Raw genomic sequence first — 13,738 nt, 5'->3', positions numbered from 1 at the left:
TCTAAGAAAATTTGAAGTAAAAGAAAAAAGGGCTTTGGAAATAAGGCAATTATTTATTCCCCTTACAGTTGGTGACTTGTTTGGACTAGTTTTACTGCAGAAGAGGCATACAAGTTTTGTCTTCTGTCTTGCAGCAAATTTGTTAGTTAGTATGTCGACAAGTATAAGGATATATTTCAAAGCCTCACACTGGACTCCAATTCCATTTGAATTGTATGAAACTGCCTTCATATTCCCGTTAAAAAAGCGTAGTTATCCACAACACAGAGTTCCTAGATCCCTTTCTCTCTCACATTTTTCAGCATTTGCATGGTCCCAACAGCTCAAATGTGTCTCTCTGTCTGTCAGGTTTGATGTTGACTCACCTCTATTTATTCCATTCCAACTTACCCCTCCATTTCCACAAACAACACCTTTCAAGGTTCACCTTCTTCTAACTGATTCTCTTCTCTTTAACTCTCTTTATTTCTGTTTCCTTTCCCTTTATAGAGTATTAATTAACTGCACTAGTTCTGCAGCTAACTAGCTAATCATAATTATTGCACATTGTTGAATTGTTAATACTCCAATGCTGCATTTATGTAGGAAAATGGATCTTTTTGGATTGCTTGTTGGATTTTTCTACATGGTCTCACATGTGAATGGGTATGGTTATGGGGGGTGGACTAATGCTCATGCTACTTTCTATGGTGGAAGTGATGCCTCTGGGACAATGGGTATGCCAGCACAAATGTAACTCACATTGTGTTTGCCATAGGTTTATTTTAGGTTCTTTAATTACTTGCTTAGTAACATTCTATATGTCACAAATTGTAGGTGGGGCTTGCGGTTATGGAAACTTGTATAGCCAAGGTTATGGAACTGATACAGCAGCACTGAGCACTGCATTGTTCAACAATGGCTTGAGTTGTGGTGCATGTTTTGAAATTAAGTGTGTGAATGACCCACAGTGGTGCCTTCCTGGCTCCATTGTAGTCACAGCCACCAACTTTTGCCCCCCTGGTGGTTGGTGTGACCCTCCCCAACACCATTTTGATCTTTCTCAACCTGTTTTCCAGCACATTGCTCAATACAAGGCTGGGATTGTACCTGTAGTTTACAGAAGGTAACTAACTTCACATTCTCATTTTTCTTTACCAAACCTATTTTACTAACTTTTTAGGGAACTAAATGGTATTGTGTGATCTATGTAGCTAGCCTGACTTAGTAAAATAAGACAGTGTGTGTATTTAGAAACATGTTAAAAAGTCTCTTACATGTATCCAACGCAGAAGTTGCTACTAGTAAGTTGAAGTAAATGTGGATCTACCTTCATTGTAATGTGAAACCAAACATGCTTAGTTATTGTTGTTGTATACCTATTTTACTACCCTTATGGACTTAAAGCTGACACTTTGTTTTTGTCGAAGGGTGAGATGTAGGAGAAAAGGTGGAATTAGGTTCACCATCAATGGCCATTCTTACTTCAATTTAGTCCTTGTCACTAATGTTGGAGGTGCTGGTGATGTGCATGCTGTGGCCATCAAAGGTTCAAGAACTAGATGGCAAGCCATGTCAAGGAATTGGGGGCAAAACTGGCAGAGCAACTCATACCTTAATGGACAGAGTCTTTCATTTATAGTGACCACAAGTAATGGACACAGTTTGGTCTCGTACAATGTTGCTCCACCTAGTTGGTCCTTTGGGCAGACCTACACTGGAAGGCAGTTCAACTACTAACCAAAACCTTAAATTAGTATCTTTTGAATAATGTGTATTAATATTGTCTCAAAATTACATTTAAAAGAACAAAGCTATAGTTAAGTATTGTAGATGGACTAGTGTTGTGGGCTAAAAAGAAGATAGTTTAGCCCCTCTTATATATAAATATTTTGATTTATATAGCAAGCATTCGCAGATGATTTGCTGCTGGCTTAATTTATGCTATGCCTCAGCAAATGAGGATCTTGGTGTGTCAAGAAAGATTAATGTTGGAAACAATGTACCCTTGTATTTTAGTTATTGATAAATGAATGAATGAGAAAGATGATGCTTCAATTGTGTAATAAAAAGGAGACTGACTTCAATTATGGAACAATCATTATGCCCTTATCATTCTGGTATCAATATTATCAATATTATGAATTGGATCCCATTTTAGTTGATTATAAACTGCGCCAATATATAAATTTCATGGTAACAATAAAATAGTTGATGTTTGTGGTTTGAAAGATAGATTTAAATACTACCTGTAATTCTTTTTAAAATTATCTCACTTAATAACTCTATAAATATGATTTCATCAATGCAAGTCATTAAATTAAGAATTCTTATTGATTGATTAAGTTTGCAAACTTTTACACAAATAAAAAATTAATAACACTTTATTAGATAATTTTATTTTAACATATAATATATATTTTAACATATAAAAAAATATTAAATATATAATTATATGTCTTCTATTGTTTGAAATTTCCATCCAAACTTTGGTATGAATAATTAATGTATTAACATCACATTATTCACTAATTGAATTGAAAAAAATTAATGTTTATTAATATTTATTAAGTGGAGTAATTTTAACATGGGTTACTTCTTGAATGAATTAATCCCCATACATATAAATTATATATATATATATATATATATATATATATATATATATATATAAAATTTCATGTATCAAATTTAGAAAATTACATTTTTAATAATTTTTGTTCATTAAAAGTAAATTTTATCTTTGGGTAGGGATATAGTGCATCTTAGGGGTACTTAGTAGATTGACCTTAAGTGGAAAGGAATGATTTCAGTTGCAAACATGGTATATGAAGTGTATACAACTTAGCTATATATTTTTACCCATCCTCATACATTGTTATCAAGTTATGAACCATGGAGGAAGTCCTGTTAATGTCTTGACTTGGTCATAAGACATGAGTCATAATTCTGGAAACGATGAAGTTCCTTTGGAGAATTGTTTACATCAACACAGTAACGAATATGTTTTACTTCTTCAACAGCTCTAAAATCATTCCATTTTGTTATGTAAAAAATATTTCCATTTTAACGATAGATATTAATGTTATAAAATATCCCTTCATATCATATTCAGATTCATTATTATAATATTAAAGATTAAAATATAAAAAATACTTTAATAAATATTAAAATGTATTTTTTAAATATTAATTATAAGAACTAAATATATTTTTAACCTTTAAAATATTAAACAATACTGTTAAAAGTTCTTCAAAATAAAAAAAATAAAGCAAGGCAGAACAAGTAATTAAATGATAAAAAATTGTTTTATTATATTTTATAATTTCAAATTTGAATTTCAGTTAAAAAATTATCTTATAAAAATAATAATCTTTAAAAATTTAATAAAGATTAAATAAAGATTAATTTTTTATATATAATATTTAAAAATAATATATGTAAAAATATGATTATTTTAAAAAAATTATAAAAATATAATATTTGAATATCGTTATTAACAGTTCTTGGTATAGGTACAAAAATTTAAAAATAAAAAAATTATAAAATATAAAAAATTGTCAATGATAATTTTTAAAAAAAATAAAACTCATCTATAAAGATTTTTAAAATAATAATAAAATATTCTAAAAATACTAAAAGTTACTGTTCCTATAAAAATCATATTTTTATAATTTCAAAATAAAAAAAAATAAAAGTCCATAAAGTAACAATACAAAAGTTGGATTTATTTTTTTAAAAAAAGTTATACTCAACACGTATCTTAAAAAGTCAAAACTGGACTTCTGAACCTTACCGTCTACACTACAGTATGCACTCATCCCACCTAACCACCAAGCCACCTAACAAAGCAAATATGTGCATTCATCTTCACTTGTCTAAAACTAAAGACCTCTGAAACCATCGCTTGCGAATTTGCCTCAATGCTCGTGAAAAGTGCATCTTAATTAGAATCAGACACATCTCATCCATTCTTTTCCAACATGGAAAACCACCCTCCAACATCAAAGGCTGCTGAAATAGATGTTCCCCTTCATTCCATTGGCTTTGAGATTCAAGACTTGTCACCACAAAGGGTATCTGGCCATCTCAAAGTTACTCACAAGTGCTGTCAGGTCATACCCACTTCTTTTCTTTTCTTGTTTGGATTCACTTTTACATACTCATAAATGTACGTTTATATAAACACTATTAGTTACAACTCACTTGTTATGTATGCTTTAACTTGGTTTCCCTTACACTTTTCTCATTGTTTATACAAGTTGGTTTTATTTGTTGTACATGGTGCAGCCATTCAAGGTGCTACATGGTGGGGTATCAGCATTGATGGCAGAGTCTTTGGCAAGCATAGGAGCCCACATAGCTTGTGGTTATCAAAGAGTGGCAGGGATTCAGCTAAGCATCAACCATTTGAAAAGTGCTGTGCTTGGTGATTTGGTCTATGCTGAAGCCACCCCTCTAAATGTTGGCAAAACCCTTCAGGTAATTTCCCAATACCCCTTTCTTTTTTCACCTTATATTTCCAATTTTTCAACCTTATCTTCAATCTACAGTCATCAGTTACTGAACAGATCCAATCACATTAAAAAATATTTTATAAATTCACACTAAATTTGTTAGTTTTGTATAATTTACTTTTGTCCGCTTTGCCTTCAATAGATTAAATATGGTTCACACGTTATTTAATGTGTGTGGTTGTAAAGTGGTCCAAAAACAAGGTAAAGGGTAAAAGAATAAATAATGCTAATGCGTGTGCAGAATTCAGACATGTGTAAGAATACGTTGGTGGAATTTCTAAAAAGGAAAATATAAACAAAATTTGGTGCAAGATTTGTTGGAAGAATATTATTTAAGATAAGGTCAATTTATTATAATGAATCATAACATGGAACTAATGGTCATCTTAACTATTTGATTAGATTTGTCCATAGTTTTTCACTGTGGATTATATTGATTTTTGTGGATTACTGGTATCCAACACCTCAATTTACGTTTAGTTAGCATTTTTATTTTGATGTGTGTGTTCACCAACCTTCTAATCCTGGGAGAAAATATTCAGTAAATTAAAGGTAAATTTTATATACTTTTAAAAGCTTATAATTAAATCCTTTAATTTATAAATCATTTTCAATTGAGTCTTGAAAGTGAGGTTCTGTCAAATAATTTAACAAGAATTAAGAATATTTTGTGCAACTTAGACAAAATTCTACTTTAAGATCTAATAAAAAATTATAAATTTAAGAACTTGATCATAATTTTTTAAATTATTATAACTTATTGACAAAAACTTTAAATAGTTGAGGAAGTAATAAATTAATTTAATCTAAATTAAACAACTTTGTATATTTTGGTGTAAAAAATTAATGGCATAGATTATCATTCACATGTTATGAGCACTTTATGTTAATTAAATATATGAGGAGTGTTAAAAATACTCTTTATATAACACACTTTTAATTATTTATTAAACTTCATTAAAATATATAAAAATACGGAAAATTATATATATATATATATATATATATATATATATATATATTAATAAATTGTAGCTCACCGTTAAAGTGTATTAGAAAATTTGTGTTATTAATATATCTCTAAACATATGATCAATAATAGTTATGATATAATAATTATGTGGAGGCCAGGTATGGGAAGTGAAATTGTGGAAGATTGATCCATCAAACTCAAAAAAGAGAATCCTGATATCATCATCAAGGGTTACTTTACTGTGCAACATGCGAGTCCCTGATAATGCAAAAGATGCTGGAGACAGGCTCAGGAAGCATGCAAAGCTATGAATATCCCCGTTGTTTGATATACATTTGTTGCTTAAATTGAAGGACTCTATTGTAATTAATTACAAATTGTTCAACATGGAAGAAGAAAACCCACTGCCAAACCCAACGCTACTTAAATTCCAATAGATTGCATATTATATCTCCATTTTATTCTTCTTATATGTGACCTATGTTTTGCTTAAACTTTGTCCGTAGACCATATTATAAAAATAGAACTCATGTTATTTTATAAATTTTAACTAATAATTTAATAAATATTAACATCTTTCCTATATTTTTACATATTAGTTCACTTGTTAGCACTATATGCTGAATTCCAAAAATGCTTAAAGGTGGGACAAAAAGTGAACAAACTTATATGTATATATAATATTATATATATATATATATATATATATATATATAATATTTTTAATCTTTGAAAACATATCCAATAAATTATAAGATTACAATTATTTTTAGAGGTTAGCAATATACTTTTTTATTATAACATATTCATTACTATTGGTTAGAGTTTTTATATCATTATATAAGAAATATGGCCTACTTCATTTGATGAGGCTTACATGAATTGTATTTAACAGTAAATAATGTATTAAAAATATGTTAAGATAGTTTGTCGTTAACAATTTGCGTGAAATAAATTAAAACCATATGCCACATTTAAAATATTATAAGTTTCTCTCATTAACATTTTCCGTCAAATTATTTAATAGAGTTGATGGATAATGATAATGTAAAAAAGTTAATAAATCATCCAATAAAATAGTATTATATATATATAATATATATATATATATAATAAAATAAAATGGTTCATAATTCTGTACCCCTTCCTCGTATTTTTACCCTACTTTGAAAAATAATTTTTTTATAATAAATATAATTTAAAAAACATAAGAAAATAAATGATATTTTTTTATTATCTAATCGTATTTCACATGGGGTAGATAGGGTTCAAAGTAAGAACATGACAGACTCCAAGTTCCCCACCAACAGAACTAACAAAATAAATGGGTCTTTTTCAAATCTCATAGCAGTTGAATTTCATCATAAATACTCTACCTAAAGAAAAATTAACTAGAAAACAATGTTAGAACATTACAATCAAATTTCATTAGCATTTAACTTGAAAATGCAATCTCCACAGCAATATCTTCAATTCCCAAATAGATATGAATTCAATCCCTCTGTAACTACTTTTTCAAGTTTCCATAGTGCATGCTTCCTGAATTTCCTGTCCTGTGAGAAGCTTAGTGGTATGAACGTATTCAGAAACATGGGGAACTTCTATGGACTCCAAGCTAATGGATTTCACAGAAAATTGGGTTCCAATCGCCTTAATAGTTCTCTCTATAAATTCTGATCTTGGCAAATACTCCTTCATTCGACAAACAAAATCTGTGTGACTTCTTGTCTACACCATAGCAATCAAATATGAACATAGATTGTTAAACAATTGAAGCATAGCAATCAAATATGAACATAGATTGTTAAACAATTGAAGCAAAACAAAGTTAAGTTTTTATAATTAAATAGAATCGTTTCTGTTAGAGAGGTCCTACATGTGATTCAGTTTTAGTTAGGCAATTCCATTAGCAGTTGCCAAAATAATTAGCAAGTGGTTGCAATTCTCAGTGAAGAAACATTTTTGTCTACATTCAAATTCATTCAACTCTCTCTCTTTGCACTTGGCACCTTTTCTAGGAGAGATTTATTCAAACTTTAAATATACAAGGAAGGTAGAGGTTACAAACAAGCTACATATTGTGATATTATTTGATTTTGACAAAAAAGGCAATGCTGTATCATCAAGTAGAAGATTACATCACCCCATATTGCCTTTTGTTGATTCTAACTTTTAAAACGCATCCACAATTTTGGTTTAGTCTAGATCAAGTTTAAAACCCGAAGTTTTTTATTATGAAACCAGAATCTAAAAAGTATATATGACAAACTTGTAATCCAATAAAAATAAATATGCATGGCAAACAGCATATCAACCAAATTGGAAGAAGATAGGGAGCATAGGGCATATCAACAACTCCGTTGCAGATAAAAGAAAGATGAAAAAGCATAAGCTTACTAATCGATACTTAGGAGCCTTTGCTGGTAACTTGAGATAAGACATGTTCTTGACCTCATAATCCCATAAAAAAGATGTGTGGTGTATCCACCGGTGCTTGGTTATAGATTGAGCATTACCACCAAACTTGTGATCGCCAAACACATAATCTTTGAGCACAAAGGAAATAAGAACCCAATCAGAATCAACTTTAAATATGCAATTGCTAAAGTATCTCCACACTATCAATTTTCTGTGTACTGAACATATGAAAACTGAGAGGATAATGTTCCTAGAAACATTGTGAAAAGCATATTGATATAGAACTCAATCAATGTACCATTCTCACGGAGATGGAAATCAGAAAGCCCTTCAAAAACTTCACTGTATAATAGACCACTCCACGACATGATGGAGCGGGGAAAGGGTTGCACATTTGAAACAGCATCTTTATTGCATATCAGGGTAACAAATATAGTGTCATGATCAACAATAACAGTTCCTCCCCCAGTGAACCTTCTGATGATGGGTATATGATCTCGCAACACAGACTTGACATCAACAAGTTCTGAAAGTTTCCTATGTAAATATTCCACATTGAAATTAAGTCCTTTTTCTATTCTTATTGAAAGACCGAGAGAAAGGATTGAAGGAAGCATTACGCAAATAAAGCAAATCAACAAGTCACTCCTAGAATTTAACTTTCATTTGGTAGATGCAATTTTTATTGAACTGTTATGAAGCGTTTTTCATCCCAGGGAGGGGAATGCAACATTCCCACAAAATCAATGAAAAACGTTACCGTGAAGGAGGTAAGAACGTAACATTCCCATAATGTGTAAATGGTTTTTATTAGTTAAAACACATTACCCATCCCACTTGCTTACCCTATCCACCCACTCCCCTTTAGAACCTTCTCATGCTCTACTACCATCACCCTCCTGCAGCTGCCACATAACTCCAATGCTACCGCCCAATTACCCATGCCACCTCCATATTGACCACCAATGTTGTCACTAAATGCCATCATTGAAAAAAATATGATTTTGGGAAAATGGCTCACATTAGTAGGAATTTTCAGTTTGAACCAAATCTATCAATAAAAATTGCTCCTAAAAAATTCAAAAAGTATTGTTGAATGTGTTTTATCCAAGCCAAACATTAGGAGATTCCCTGGAATAAAAAATGACTCAACAAACTAAAAAACCCCATTAGTGATTTAAGTAGCTTATTTAGATAGACATCAATATGGTACAAAATCAAGAAAAAGATTAGGCTATAGGCCAGGAATCAACACTGATACTCCATCTAGACTACTTTCAATGTATAAATAAGCGACCAACTTTAAACATAGATATTCATTGCAAATTAATTGAGAGAAGAAATGTAGTGTAGGAATATTAGTAAAACCAGATTATGGTACTAAATCAGAAGAACATTCTAAAGATATAAAGAAGTACCCAGATAAGCCCATTACAATGGCAGGGGAACTGGTTCCATCATTAATAAGGCACCAATTATCTGAACTGGTTCGAAGCAGCCGTTCCTCTAAATGCAATTGCTGCAAAATAGGCATCCCTCTCAACTTAACCAGCTTCATCAATGGAACCCCTGCTTCTTTAGCCTTGCCCATCATAGCCATTGTTATCCAGTGCTTTGATTCTGCAATTGAATGAAATCAATGAAGACATTCATAAATGACACGTGGTCACTTATAATAAAAGACTAAAGATCAAATAAGTGTATTCTCAGACTTAAACTCAAAGCTTTAGCCTTTTAATAAGAGCCTCCATCTCGCTCAGCTAGTGTATTCAATGCAGGTAAATGGAAAAAAAAAAAAAAAAAAAAACACATGTACATCAATAATTTAATTGATTTTGTTTTGTTATTACTTTTTCTGATTTGTTTTAAACTAAATAATAACAATAATAATAAATTATGTCGTAAATGCAAACCTTTCAAATTTCAATGAGGAACAACAGAAAAAAGTTGAAAGCATAAGTTGAAATTAAGAAACAAGAGGCAAAGTAAAAGAAGTTTAGAATCCATTCCAAAGCTGTTTGAATGATTTCAGAATGTTCAAGCAAGAGATACAACAAGACAACCAGTTAAATACACATTCTATCAAACAGTTTGTAAGCAGCTAAAATACTCAAATATCTTGGTGCAAAGCTATTGGGAGATGACAATGTTGAATGGTCAATCAACAGAAATGTGTGAGGAAGTGTTCAATTTATACAGGGTAGTCGTTGATTTTAATCAATGGTTGAATTTGTTATAAAATAAGTACCAATAACAAACTATAAAGTTGTGAAACCGTTAAATAGCAAAAAAAAAAAAAAGTTGTGAAACCATTAATTTTCTAATCAAACTATAATTTTCAAAAGAGTTCAATAGTGTGTGTGTGTGTGTGAAAAATTAGAAATGGTTAAAAAATTGTCTAAAAAGCAGAGCATAAAACAATATACCCGTAATTGGCCGTGACCAGTGCTTGTTTGGTCTGAACTATGGTGGGAATTTGGGATTTTAGATTCTAGAATGACACTCCAAAAACACCCGAAAGGGACCTAAAAGCTGAACTAACCGATTAATTACTATTTATTTTTATAATATAAAATATAACGATGATGTAATTTATCACTTTATAGTTATACTAAATTATATAAATATAATAATATTGAAAAAATATAGGTTTAATTGTCCAAGGGATAAAAGGGTACGAACACAACGTAAGAAGGAATCACAGAACTAGGGACATGTCATGTCATGCAATGCAACAACAACATGGACTGTGTATGCTGATTTTGGTAATAGAATGAGCACTTTCCAATGGTGGGTATATATTCAAGGTATCGGCCATCCCTTGAAGACCTTGTTAAGCTTTTGAAACTCGCTTCTGATGCCAAAAGATTAGCTTTTGGCAAAGCCATTCATGCCCAGTTTCTCATTCGCAACCAAACTTCAAACCCCACTCACCTCAACACCCTCATTCACCTCTATGTCAAGTGTGGCCAACTGGGTCATGCTCGAACACTGTTTGATGCAATGCCCCAAAGAAATGTTGTTTCTTGGAATGCTTTGATGGCTGGGTATCTGCATGGTGGGGACCACTTGCAAGTCCTTGTGCTCTTCAAGAACTTGGTTTCATTGCAAAATGCATGCCCCAATGAGTATGTGTTCACCACTGTTCTTTCTGCTTGTTCTCATAGTGGGAGACTGAAAGATGGGATGCAGTGTCATGGGCTTTTGTTCAAATTTGGTTTGGTGTCTCATGAGTATGTGAGGAGTGCTCTTGTTCACATGTACTCAAGGTGTTCCCATGTGGACTTAGGATTGCAGGTTTTGGATACAGTGCCTAGTCGGTGTGATAATGATGTCTTTGCTTATAATTCTGTGTTGAATGTACTTGTGGAGTCTGATCGTGGGGAAGAGGCTTTGAAAGTTTTGGAAAGGATGGTGGATGAATGCGTGGTGTGGGATAATGTTACATATGTCAGTGTCATGGGGCTTTGTGCTCAGATTAGAGATTTACAGTTGGGTTTGCGAGTCCATGCCCGGGTATTAAGGCGTGGTTTGATGTTTGATATGTTTGTTGCTAGCATGTTGATAGACATGTATGGGAAATGTGGTGAAGTTTTAAATGCAAGGAAAGTTTTTGATGGCTTGCATGAAAGGAATGTAGTGGTGTGGACAGCCCTCATGACTGCTTACTTGCAAAATGGATATTTTGAGGAGACTTTGAATCTGTTTGCTTGTATGGATGGAGATGATACTCTGCCAAACGAGTATACTGTCGCAGTTTTGTTTAATGCATGTGCGGGTATAGCAGCACTGAAACATGGTGATCTATTACATGCCAGGGTTGAGAAGTTAGGCTTTAAGAATCATGTTATTGTCGGGAATGCTTTGATTAATATGTATTCCAAGAGTGGCAGCATTGATTCTTCATATGATGTGTTCTCAGATATGATATATCGAGATGTTATCACTTGGAATGCTATGATATGTGCATATTCCCACCATGGGCTTGGTAAACAAGCTTTACTAGTGTTCCAAGACATGTTATCTGCTGGAGAATGCCCAAACTATGTAACCTTTATCGGGGTTCTTTCTGCTTGTGCTCATTTGGGTCTTGTACAAGAAGGGTTTTACCATTTGAATCAGCTGATGAAAAGTTTTAAGATTGAGCCAGGATTGGAGCATTACACCTGTATGGTTGCGCTTTTGAGCAGGGTTGGTTTGCTTGATGAAGCAGAGAACTTCATGAGGACAACTCAGGTGATGTGGGATGTTGTTGCCTGGCGAACTTTGCTTAATTCTTGCCATGTTCATCGAAATTATGGTTTGGGAAGACGAATTGCGGAATATGTCTTAAAGATGGACCCACATGATGTGGGAACATACACATTGCTATCAAATATGTATGCCAAAGCAAAAAGGTGGGATAGAGTTGTGACAATTAGGAAACAGATGAGGGAAAGAAACATTAAGAAGGAACCAGGAGTAAGTTGGCTGGAGATAAGAAATGTAATCCATGTTTTTCTTTCAGAAGACAGTAATCATCCAGAGTCTATTCAAATTTACAAGAAAGTTCGACAATTGTTGGCAATGATTAAACCATTAGGATATGTGCCAAATATTGCTGCTGTACTTCATGATGTGGAAGATGAACAGAAGGAAGGTTATCTCAGTTATCACAGTGAGAAGCTAGCCACAGCATATGGCCTCATGAAAATACCTTCACCAGCACCCATCCGGATCATAAAAAACCTTCGAATGTGTGATGATTGCCACACTGCTGTAAAACTAATATCGAAGGCCACAAATAGGCTGATAATTGTTAGAGATGCTAACCGATTTCATCATTTTCAAGATGGGTCCTGTACTTGTGCAGACCACTGGTAGCATTTTAATAAACTTCAGAAGTCATGGTTGTTTGTAGTGAACATTGTTGGTTCTACACCATATTAGCATACAATGCAGCTTAAGGATGCCAAGCATCATCTTAGAATTTCCTTTCAACATGGATAGCATCTATTCAAATCTTAAGCGACCTTCCGTGGTCTGAGATTCTTAAAATCAATTCCATGTGTGTTTGGCCTAAATAATCATTGCTCATATAAAAAACTTGTATCGTTCAATGTTAGACTCAAGAGGAATGGACTCTGAAATGGTTGACAGCGAAGCACCAGTTTTGTCCACAGTTTTTCAAACAATTTGTTTGTTCTTTTCTTTTGTATATGTAACTTAATACTTGATGAGATTTGGGAGAGGTTTGACGGGAATTCCATTGATAGTTCTGTCTGGTTAGCTTTGGTCCTTATAAACGGTATAATGATGCATGTATTTATATCACTTACAAAAAGGGATTTTAACCAATTCAAATTATGCATAATTTCCTTTAGAGATTTAGTGTTGAACTTCAGCTAGCTTATGGTGGTCGTCGTTTTCTCTGTCTCATGGGACTGGATGCCGAGATTTTGTTATTATAACTAACTCTCCTCTCCTCTGGAACCACAGGAATTATTTTCCATTAAATTTCTGATCTTTTATTTCACACTTAATTGGAACAAAAAGCAACTGCACTGCTTGAAAAAATTTAAAGTATGCATGTATATTATTTTAGGTTGTTTCATTACATGACACTGCATTTGTAAAAGGATAGGTTGTCAAGATTATGAACAGCCAATGCTGAATTAATATAGGGTTAGTCAGTCGATTACAATACCTAAATAAATGGCTTACTGTTATCCTTCTTCTTTTGCAAAGTAAGAATTATGCTTTAGAAAACCATAATATTTTCTTTGGTTTGAATGCAAGGAAAATTCGTTTGTATACAAGAAATTCACTCTTTCAGTGACTGCTTAATTTACAATCCAGCTTATTTCGACAA

The 13,738-nt window shown here is 32.4% G+C and overlaps 4 protein-coding genes across 4 annotated transcripts; 3 read left to right on the top strand and 1 right to left on the bottom strand.

Moving 5' to 3' along the window:
• The first annotated feature begins 589 nt into the window (after nt 1-589).
• On the top strand, nt 590-1,719 carry LOC113860736 (expansin-A1-like). The gene is made up of 3 exons (XM_027493236.1): nt 590-716; nt 817-1,105; nt 1,410-1,719. Exons 1-3 carry the CDS (start codon nt 590-592, stop codon nt 1,717-1,719), a joined length of 726 nt encoding a protein of 241 aa, XP_027349037.1.
• Nucleotides 1,720-3,797: 2,078 nt separating this feature from the next.
• Nucleotides 3,798-5,862, top strand: LOC113863536 (1,4-dihydroxy-2-naphthoyl-CoA thioesterase 1-like). Its single transcript, XM_027497158.1, has 3 exons — nt 3,798-4,094; nt 4,270-4,461; nt 5,628-5,862. The coding sequence occupies exons 1-3, from the start codon at nt 3,963-3,965 to the stop codon at nt 5,778-5,780; spliced, it is 477 nt and encodes a 158-aa protein (XP_027352959.1). The 5' UTR covers nt 3,798-3,962; the 3' UTR covers nt 5,781-5,862.
• A 1,058-nt stretch (nt 5,863-6,920) lies between these two features.
• Nucleotides 6,921-9,643, bottom strand: LOC113862857 (putative lipoate-protein ligase A). The gene is made up of 4 exons (XM_027496114.1): nt 9,306-9,643; nt 8,186-8,424; nt 7,867-8,015; nt 6,921-7,197 (listed from the first exon to the last, which is right to left on the bottom strand). Exons 1-4 carry the CDS (start codon nt 9,485-9,487, stop codon nt 6,985-6,987), a joined length of 783 nt encoding a protein of 260 aa, XP_027351915.1. The 5' UTR covers nt 9,488-9,643; the 3' UTR covers nt 6,921-6,984.
• A 931-nt stretch (nt 9,644-10,574) lies between these two features.
• Nucleotides 10,575-12,750, top strand: LOC113862856 (pentatricopeptide repeat-containing protein At5g39680). The gene has a single exon (XM_027496113.1). It carries the CDS (start codon nt 10,675-10,677, stop codon nt 12,748-12,750), a length of 2,076 nt encoding a protein of 691 aa, XP_027351914.1. The 5' UTR covers nt 10,575-10,674.
• Nucleotides 12,751-13,738: the final 988 nt, after the last annotated feature.

This window comes from Abrus precatorius, unplaced genomic scaffold (genome assembly GCF_003935025.1).
Source record: "Abrus precatorius isolate BTA unplaced genomic scaffold, Abrus_2018 Scaffold3, whole genome shotgun sequence".
NCBI classification, from domain to species: domain Eukaryota; kingdom Viridiplantae; phylum Streptophyta; class Magnoliopsida; order Fabales; family Fabaceae; genus Abrus; species Abrus precatorius.
Note: the sequence above shows the minus strand (reverse complement) of the source record. Positions and strands in the feature narration are given on the sequence as shown.

Coding starts and splice junctions, on each gene's coding strand:
- LOC113862857 (XM_027496114.1), bottom strand. CDS start 9,487: ATGGCTATGATGGGCAAGGCTAAAGAAGCAGGGGTTCCATTGATGAAG. Junction 8,425..9,305: donor ATTGTAATGGGCTTATCTGG/GTACTTCTTTAT, acceptor ATATTTACATAG/GAAACTTTCAGAACTTGTTG. Junction 7,198..7,866: donor AGGCTCCTAAGTATCGATTA/GTAAGCTTATGC, acceptor GCTATGGTGTAG/ACAAGAAGTCACACAGATTT.
- LOC113860736 (XM_027493236.1), top strand. CDS start 590: ATGGATCTTTTTGGATTGCTTGTTGGATTTTTCTACATGGTCTCACAT. Junction 717..816: donor TGATGCCTCTGGGACAATGG/GTATGCCAGCAC, acceptor CACAAATTGTAG/GTGGGGCTTGCGGTTATGGA. Junction 1,106..1,409: donor GTACCTGTAGTTTACAGAAG/GTAACTAACTTC, acceptor TTTTTGTCGAAG/GGTGAGATGTAGGAGAAAAG.
- LOC113862856 (XM_027496113.1), top strand. CDS start 10,675: ATGGTGGGTATATATTCAAGGTATCGGCCATCCCTTGAAGACCTTGTT.
- LOC113863536 (XM_027497158.1), top strand. CDS start 3,963: ATGGAAAACCACCCTCCAACATCAAAGGCTGCTGAAATAGATGTTCCC. Junction 4,095..4,269: donor TTACTCACAAGTGCTGTCAG/GTCATACCCACT, acceptor TACATGGTGCAG/CCATTCAAGGTGCTACATGG. Junction 4,462..5,627: donor ATGTTGGCAAAACCCTTCAG/GTAATTTCCCAA, acceptor TGTGGAGGCCAG/GTATGGGAAGTGAAATTGTG.